This window comes from Besnoitia besnoiti, chromosome X, assembly GCF_002563875.1.
Source record: "Besnoitia besnoiti strain Bb-Ger1 chromosome X, whole genome shotgun sequence".
NCBI classification, from domain to species: Eukaryota; Apicomplexa; class Conoidasida; order Eucoccidiorida; family Sarcocystidae; genus Besnoitia; species Besnoitia besnoiti.
Window position 1 is genome coordinate 1,358,893 of NC_042365.1, and position 8,614 is coordinate 1,367,506.

Consider the following 8,614-nt stretch of genomic DNA (forward strand, 5'->3'; position numbering starts at 1 on the left):
CCGTACAAAACTGGTTCACACAGCGCACCGGCGTCTGAGGCATTTCTTGACCTTTGCTTCGTTGTAAATTCGCGTGTGAAACTACACTGGCGAGACGAGTATCTCGTTCGCACGCCAGACGCCCACAAAGGTCTCTCCTAGGTTCTTGTGCCGTACATGAAATTATGTAAATGACTGCGCAGATGTTTTGTGTAAAAGCGTCGCTTCTGCACCCAGAGTTGGTCGTGTTCACAAACACACTGCCATTGTCTCTCGGAACTAGCACGGCTGCTCCTTACGCCGACCCGTTAGGCGATGTGCCGCGGAAAAAGGCCATCTGCGGCCGCCCCGCGAGGTCCGAGGGATGCCGACCCCTAGCCGCGGTCCTCTGCCGCATCTCTTTGGTTCCGCTGAGAGGCGACAGTTCTGCTGTCGCCGTTTCCTTCCGCCACTGCCCCGTTCTCCAGACTCGTGAGTTTCTCCTCGCCCGAGGCTGCCTGGTCGTCTTCGTGCCTCCTTCCTCGCTCTCCGCCGTCGCGGACTCGTGACTTCCAGTTTGCCTCGGCGCGCTCGCTACCGAGGACGACCTCTGTCAAACCATTGTTGACGCGGTCTTCGTTCCCAGAGCTTTCGCTGCCGAAGTCTGAAAAATCCGAGGGGCTTCCCGGCTCCCGCTTCTGCCCCCGCCATGCGCCGTCTCTTCCTCCTCCGCCCTCGAAGTCTCCGAGCCCGACGACAGGGTAGGCCCCGCCGCCTGCAGCCGCGCCCGCGCCCGCGCTGGCGCGCCCGACGAGCACAGGGAGAGGCCCGCCGTTCCTTTGCGCAGCCTCCTCCGCGGGTGCCCGCACCGCGCGCAAAAGTCTGCTGTCTCCTTCTGAGTAGACGCCGCTGCAGGGTTCTTCGCTTTCCGCCGCTGGTGAATAAAGCAGCGCAGAGGAGGGAGACGAGAGAGACGCAGGCGACTGCGGCGACGCGCGCGCCGACGCGCCCACCACGGTCACGAGGCCCGCTTGCTCCGCCTCAGAGAAGTCCTGCGGACTGCTACCTTCCTTCCCCTCCTCTGCCACGGCGTAGAAGCCGTTTCTGCCTCGCCTCGTGTCTCGCCAGAGCTCGTCTTCTCTCGTGGGCGCTTCGCTGGCAGTCTCACCCAAATCCACGTCCTCTTCGGCGCTATCTGCGTCGCCCCGAGACGCGCCTCGCCCACGCCGCCAGCTGCTGCGCGCCCTCTCCCCACCCTCCTCGGTGTCGCTCAGCGACGCGGAAGATCGCGCGGCTGCCGCCCCCCAGCCGCCTTCCCGCCCGTCGTCTTCGCCGCGCTCCCTCGCGGCGGGCGATGGGTGTTTGCCGACTTGACTGGAGCGGCGAGGCGCCGATCCTCCTTCGCGGAAGACCGCCATCTCTTGGACCTCGGGGTCGCCGCCTCGAGTTCTGCGCATCGAGACACTCCGTGCGGCGAGCGCCGCGCTGGAGACGCCGAGCGAGCGCCGCAGCCCATCCCAGGAGAGACCGCGGCTCGCCTCGCGCGACAGATCGCCGCCGCTGCCGCTGCCGGCGCTGCTGCGCGAGCTGCCTGCGTAGGTCGGCACCCGTGTGTAGGCTGGCGACGAGGAGAAAAAACCGACGCGCATGCGCTGCCCGACTAGCGAGCGCGCGGAGCCCGGCGGAGACGTGCGCAGAGCAGGCGCAGGCGACGCAGAGAAGCCCTTCGAGGACAGTCCGAGCCCCGCGAACGTCGCAAACGCACTCGACGTCGACGCAGAAGCCGGCGAAGCGATGCGGTGCCTGCCGAAAGACGACAAGAAAAAGGAAGAAAGCGGACGCGGCAGCCGCGAGCTCGCGCGAACTGGCGGATCGTGGCGGCCGTCGCTGTGAGTGAAGAGCGGAATCATGAACCTGGGAAGCGACACGAAGAAGTAACACAGCAATCTACACAGAACACTCAGAACGATTCTACGCACACGAAAGCCTATCTAGTTACCTAGCCGCTGCGACAGCCGGGGGGGGGGTCTGCTGGCATCGGCCGTGTCGCCGCAGCGTCCCGACGAGAAAGGACGCAACTGCCTGGGTACGCGCGCGTCTGCGGACAGGGAGTCGACGCCGACCGGGGCGCAGCGAATACAAAGGCGTGTGTCGCTGCTGCGAGTGTCTTCAAAGCCGGGGACTCCACACGCTACGGCCGGCGCGTGTCACGCTTACAGACCTGCTTCTTCTACTCTTTGCTGAAGAAGGAACCGATAAGTTTTGGTTTTTAAGCCCCAGCGCTCTTGAAACTACCTGCGTGTCGGAGTGACCGAGCGCTGCCCAGACTCGCAGGCGCGCGCATGCGCGGCCGGGGACAGCACACGCGCATGCTGTTTCATTTCTTCCGGGTGCGTGCTTTGGCTCTTTTCCCTTCCTGCGTTTCGGCGCCATCTTCATGTCCCGCCCGCTTTCCTTATGTTCCCCGGACTCAACTTCAGGACTCTAGAAACCGTAGTGCCTTTGTTTTCTCGACTTGAGCTACACAGTGTGGACCGAGTATGCTTGGTAGAGGCCCTACTTTCGATCCATCTGAAGTAGCAGTCTCTTGAGGCCTCCACACGTTCCGCGCGTCATGGCTTCGAGGCTGCCTTCGTCGTCACCGATCTCATCCTCGTCGCTGCCAGCCCCTCCAGGGACGCCTCTCCGCGCGCTGAAGTCCGACGACGAGCGACAGAGTTCCCCAGCCTCCGACCAGCCGCCTAGAGAAGACGCGCGGTGCGGACTGCGCTTCTCGAAAATTCCCAGGCGATCCAAAATAAACACGAGAGACGGGCCTGAACGCGCGACAACAAAAAATACACACACTCTCACTCGCCCCTGGGAGGAGAAACCGCTTACAAGCACACACGGGCATCGAAGAAGAACGCGGCGCCCGCGCCACGCGCGAATGTGAGCACCTATCTATCTGTGTCTATCTGTCCACCTACCTATATCTATTTGTATATATATTCATATATCTACATCTATCTATCTACTTATGTATCTACATCTCTATCCATCTATCTATCTGTTTGAAGACGGATGCAATGGGATCATTCTTGCTGCTAGGAGTGGCCACGGCGCGCATGGATACTTCACAAAAGCGAGGAAAGAAGAAAGCAGAAGAAGAACTCGGTAAAAAGTGCCCCTACACCGGTGGAAGGACACAACCTCAGCAGAACAGAAACCCACGACACCGTACAAACTACCCGTCCATGAATTGCATGCCCAAAATATCCGTTGGATCAGAAAGAAGCAGCGGCAAAAGACGGAAAAAACTCACCCAGAACGAGAATGGTGAACAGCGCAAGGTAAAGCGTGAGAGACAGCAGCGCGGCGCCTTCCTTGCCGCCGAAATCGCGCCCGGCTCGCTCCGACAGGGCGAACGCTGCAGAAGAGGGGAGGGTAGAGAGAGGTGGAAAAAACACATGTGACAACCAGCTCGCGCAGCCGCCTCTGAAGGAGACGCGCTGCCTCCTCCTATCCGCCATAAAGAGGCGCGAGAAGCGACCCCGGCAAGGCTCTCAACGACGGCTCGTACCCCGCGACATGTACGACCTTCACATGCACGCGAATGCATCCAGCGATGCCGACCGCACCGTCTCACCCAACGAGCACATGCACCCAGACACCTGTTTGAGTGAAACAGAGTCGTGACGGCGTCAACGCCGACAGGGAAGGAGACAGAGCGAGGAGCGAGGATGCGCCAGACACGCGGCGCGGCGTGGCGGGCGCGGGAGAACGTACCTATGGCGCCGCGGAGTCCACAGAACACCAAGGCTAGCTGCTGCGAGGGGGTGATTTTCGCCGTCGCGCGGAAGAGGTTGATGATGGCACACGTCACGTAGACGCTGACGGCCCGCGCGGAGAAGGTTGCGATGAACCCGAGGACGTAAAGCCCGACAGAGAACTCCTCGTCGCGCGGCTGATCGAAGGAGAAGACGGCGAGGCCGAGAAAGACAAACACAACCGTCTCCGCGAGCAGCGCGAAGGAGTTGAAGACGCCTGAAGAGCGGGAGAGCCACGAAAAGCACAAGAGAACCGGATCCGCTCAACAAAGACCTCAAAGTTGTGAACGAGGGGGGCCCCACACAGATCCACCTGGACACGCTGAGAAAACTCTTCCACACACGCACCTCAGATGCGCGCCGCTGAAGACACTTCGCGAGACACACGCAACCCAACCCGCCAGATGCCAAGCGCGGGCGTCTCGCAACGGCACAGCGAGCCACGACGCCGCGAGGGCAGACACGAGGCAGAGGGAGAGAGGGGGGAGAGGGGGAGAGGGGGAAGGGGGGGGGAGGGGGGGAGGGGAGACTCTGGAAGAGCAGGAATGTGGCACGCGGCGCGGGAATGGACACAGAGACAGCTGACGGTGCCTGGCTCTGTTTTCCTTTTTCCAGCGAGTTCCACTTTCGCTTACTTCGCGATGTTGCGCGCGCGGAAGCTGAGAGATTGGGCACGGCGTACTTCCCGATGGTTACGCCGCAGAAGCAGATCGCCACGATGCCAGAGTAGCCCGCCCCCTGGACACGAGGAGCGACCAGACAGGAGCGGACCGCGGAAAGACGAAACGCGTGCAAATCGGGTAAAAAATGCCGTGCCCCCAGACAGAAAACACAGAAAACACACGTCTCCGAAGGCGGGGGACCGCACACTAGCTGCAGAGAACACGCGAGAAGCGACCGTGGAGAAAAACCAAGCCGCCGCTTATTTGGAGAAAAGACACGGACCCCACCATCACAGGAAGAAAGCGCACACCCAACCACTGGAGTCGTGAATTAAACAAAAGTGAGAAAGGCTCACGTCTGCGACCAGATAGGCCATCCAGGGGAAAAGGAGAAGAAGAGCAGACTCGAGAGTTTGATTCTCCTGCTTGTGCAGGTCCATGTACTTGTAGGTCTGAAGCGGAAAGAAAAACAAAGTCACCGTACCTGCGTTTTCTTCAAGATATCCATACCAGTGATCATAATTATCAAAAAATTCATGCGTTTTTCTTTTTTTGCAGGAAATTTATTGAAAGAAGCGACACCAAACCCATGCGCACGAGCCGTACACGCTCAGGCATACATAGGCCTGGAAGCATCGTCACATACATATACATAAAGTTAAATAGATATGGAAAAAAAAAAATATATATTTATACATACGTGGCCGCGCATCGATGAATATGGGCGAATATGCAGACGGGTGCATCGGCGCGTAAAGTCACATGACCGCAGAGCTGCCCCTGCCGCGGTGAACTCCAGGCAGGAAACCGACAGGCTGATGTAGACAGAAAGGACGAGCCACGACCCCAAATGGGGGCGAATTTGAGAAGCCGACATCCGTGATACCTCCGGCGAACAAAAGTATACACGAAATACACAATTTATCAAGATAGCAAAGATGATCAGGGTAATCTGATATCCTTCCTGGCATTAGCCACGCGTCACAAAACGCGTGTGCAAACATGCATAACCATATTCACAAGTGAATCTAGGCACACGCGCACATCCCTATGAACCCGAAAAGCAAGCGAAAGACTGCTCCAAGCGAAGAGACAGACACGCGCTCTTCAACTATACATATATATAAGAACATATACATAAATACATACTATATAATACTATATACTCATATCTATGTATGTATGTATCTATCTATCTATCTACCTCTATCTCTATCTAATCTCTACAAGCGACGGTCTTTCCGGAGGGGAACCAGAAGGTGCGACAGCCGAATCAATCGGACTTGGATACACTACCTCATACATACGCTTGCACGCGTGCTTATGCGTCCTTCGCATCGTAGAGGCGACTGCGAGAGGGAGAGAAAGAAACAGAGGGAAAGAAGAGAGAGAGATCATTTCGTCGCGGAGTCGCGCGTCACTGACCAGCGCACAGGAGAATCCGACTGCGAGGCCGATGGCGAGCGAGACGAAGAACGTGAGGAAGAAGGCGAGGATCGCGGAGCCGACGCTGGCGGTGTCTTCGCTCGCGATGGTGCGATAGAGGACGATGGAAATCGCATCGTTGAGCAGACTCTCCCCAAACACCTGCATGCATGAAGCAGCGCCCGCACCACCGAGTTCAAAAACACGCCTCCACCCGCAACCTGATGCCACTGTGAACAGAAGATCGCCGCCTGCGTGGAGGGAGAGGCTCTTCAGCTCTTCAGTTGCACGCTCGGTGCGTCAGGAGGTGAGACCCGACGCGATGAAAGCAAGGCGTCTGTTCTCAGCCGCGCCGCCTGAGCCTTTACACATTTGAACCCTTCTCTGGAGAGGGTGGGGAGAAAAACGCTCAGCACGATGAATGTGCGCAGATACAACACAAAACTATATATATGTGGAGGCGGATGTCTCTTTTCGCGAGGATTGCCACCGTACCAGGGCGTGGATAATTTTTTTTGCGTGGAGGTCTTTGAAGAGGGCGAGCACGGAGACGGGGTCGGTGCTGCTGATGAGGGCTCCAAAGGCGAAGGCCTGGCGGACGGTGAGCGCCATCGAGAGGCCGAGGACGCCTCCAAAGAACATGAACGCCCCAACCCAGCAGAAGGAGAGAATCGTGCAGAAGCACGCCAGCCACATGATCGCGCCGAAGTTCCGCATGAAAGGAACCGACAGTGACCCCTCCGACAGACTGAGTCCCCTGAGAGAAAGAAAAAAACACGCAGAGCAACAGCAGACGCCCGCCACGTAGACGAACGTCCCACGCGCACACGCGCAGCCAAGACACCCAACGCCCCGCCCCCCTCCCACGGAACACGCGACACGCCTCCCCCCCCGCCGACGTTCACACGCGGCAAAAAATTTTTGATCCTGCGGCCTGCGCGCGCGCATCTCCTCTGTGATCTATTCCGTCCTCCCGCGCGTCTGCTTTCGTTTTTCTGTCTGTCGGCTTTACCCTTCGAAAATGATGGGGGGTAGCAGCATGACGAAGAAGACGTCTTCGTTCATCGCCAGCACGCTGCCGAGGATCGGTCCCTGAACCTTCAGACCGAACTTGAGAACCGCGCCGACGAGCAGCCCGAGGAGCGTCGCGCAGACGGGCATCTGGAGCCAACGCAACCGACACTTGCGCGAGACGTGAGAAAGCACGAGGGAGACCGAGAGGACGAGCAGCAACGTGAGAAGCCCGGCGCTAAGCACCATTTCGCGCTCGTTGCTGCTGAGGTCCTCCAACGACGACGCAGGCGTCGTCGCCCCCTCCTCGGCGCCGCCATCGTCGCCGCCGATCGCCTTCTGGGCAGCCAGCGGCAGGCCGCGCCGCCCGCGCTTCTCAGCACCCGACACGTGGCTGATCAGGTAGATGTCGTCTGGAAGCTTTCCGCTGCCCTCGCGGAAGATCTCGCCCTCGGGAAGCACCTTCAGAACCTGCGCCAACTCCGCGTCGCTCTTCGCGCCGCCGCCCTTCTTCTCCGACTCGTCCTTCCGCGCCTTCACCACGACCAGCGCCTCCCCCAGCTTCCCCCCATCCAGCGCCTGCAGCCACTGCAGAGGCGGGAGCGACGCCGGCGCAGGCGCAGGCTCTGCCTCCCCCCGCGCGACATGTGCAGACGTCGCATTCGGCGCCGCGCTCTCGCCCGACGCCGGCGCCGACGCGGCCGTGGGGGAAGGGAACGGGGGCGAGGAGCCGTTCGCGGTCACTGGGCTGCCGGCGGTGTCGAGGGACAGCGGAGGCAAGACATCTCCGCCAGACGACGCCAAGCCAGGCAGAGCCTCCAGCGGAATCGTGAGCGTCATGTGCCCACCGTGGGTGTCGCTCTCCTTCTGAAGCACCGCGGGAATCACAACAGCCGGCGGAGGCGGTGCCGGCGAAGTCGTGGCGCCAGGCGCGCCCTGCGAGGCCGCAGAGGAGGCCTCGGCGTGCTCGCCAGGCTTGTCGCCTGCGGGCGTTTCCGCGCCGCTAGAGGAGTCTGGCGAGGGAGACGAGGAGGAGGAGCTTGCAGCTTTCTCGCCGTCCGGAGAGCCCGCCGCCCGCTGCGCCTCAGTCTTCGTGCTCGTCTCCGCTCGCTCCAGAGCGTCTGGCTTCTGCGCCTCCTGCCCCTGCACGGGCGCCTCTGGGGTGGGGGGCGACCCGCTTGGGGCTCCACTAGGGCCCTCGCCGTTCGCGCCCGAAGCGGAGGCGCCTGCGGCCGCTGCGCTGCTCGGCGGCGACACCGCGGGAGAAGCCTCGTCGCCAGGCGCGGCGGCGGCAAGCGGGTTCGCGGCGGCGCTTCCCCCTTCATCTGGCGTTTGTGTCTCGGCAGCTTTCTCGAGCCCGTCAGGGCCCTCCTTTTTCGGATTTCCCGACAGAAAGGAGATCAACCGGCTGCCGAGAGAAGGCGAAGCTTCAGCAGACGCGGGAGCAGGCGAGGAAACCGAGGCCTCCGCAGACAGCCGGCGCGGAGGAGTGCGCGGCGCAGAAGCTGCGGCGAGCAGAGGAGTCGTCGCCCCAAGGCCCAGCGGATGTGCGCCAGCAGAGAAGGCCGCTGTCTCCTCCCCCGCTCGATTCGCTTTCCCCCTGCCAGCCGCCACTCGATGCGACAGGCGTCCACTCTTGGAGAGGACGACCGAGAGAAGCGCAAGCAGAACCAGCGCCCAGGCCGTTGGGCGGAAGCGCGACGGAGACTGCCTACCGCGAGGCTCGCGTCCACCTTCCGAAGTCGCCAT

The 8,614-nt window shown here is 60.8% G+C and overlaps 1 protein-coding gene across 1 annotated transcript; it reads right to left on the bottom strand.

Annotated features, from left to right (window-relative positions):
- Window positions 1–353: 353 nt before the first annotated feature.
- Window positions 354–8,614, bottom strand: BESB_017490 (Na+/H+ exchanger NHE3; the record flags this gene model as incomplete). Its single annotated transcript, XM_029360464.1, has 9 exons — window positions 354–1,872; window positions 2,519–2,774; window positions 3,263–3,367; window positions 3,727–3,984; window positions 4,403–4,505; window positions 4,786–4,881; window positions 5,855–6,016; window positions 6,350–6,611; window positions 6,867–8,614. 9 exons carry the CDS (start codon window positions 8,612–8,614, stop codon window positions 354–356), a joined length of 4,509 nt encoding a protein of 1,502 aa, XP_029216440.1.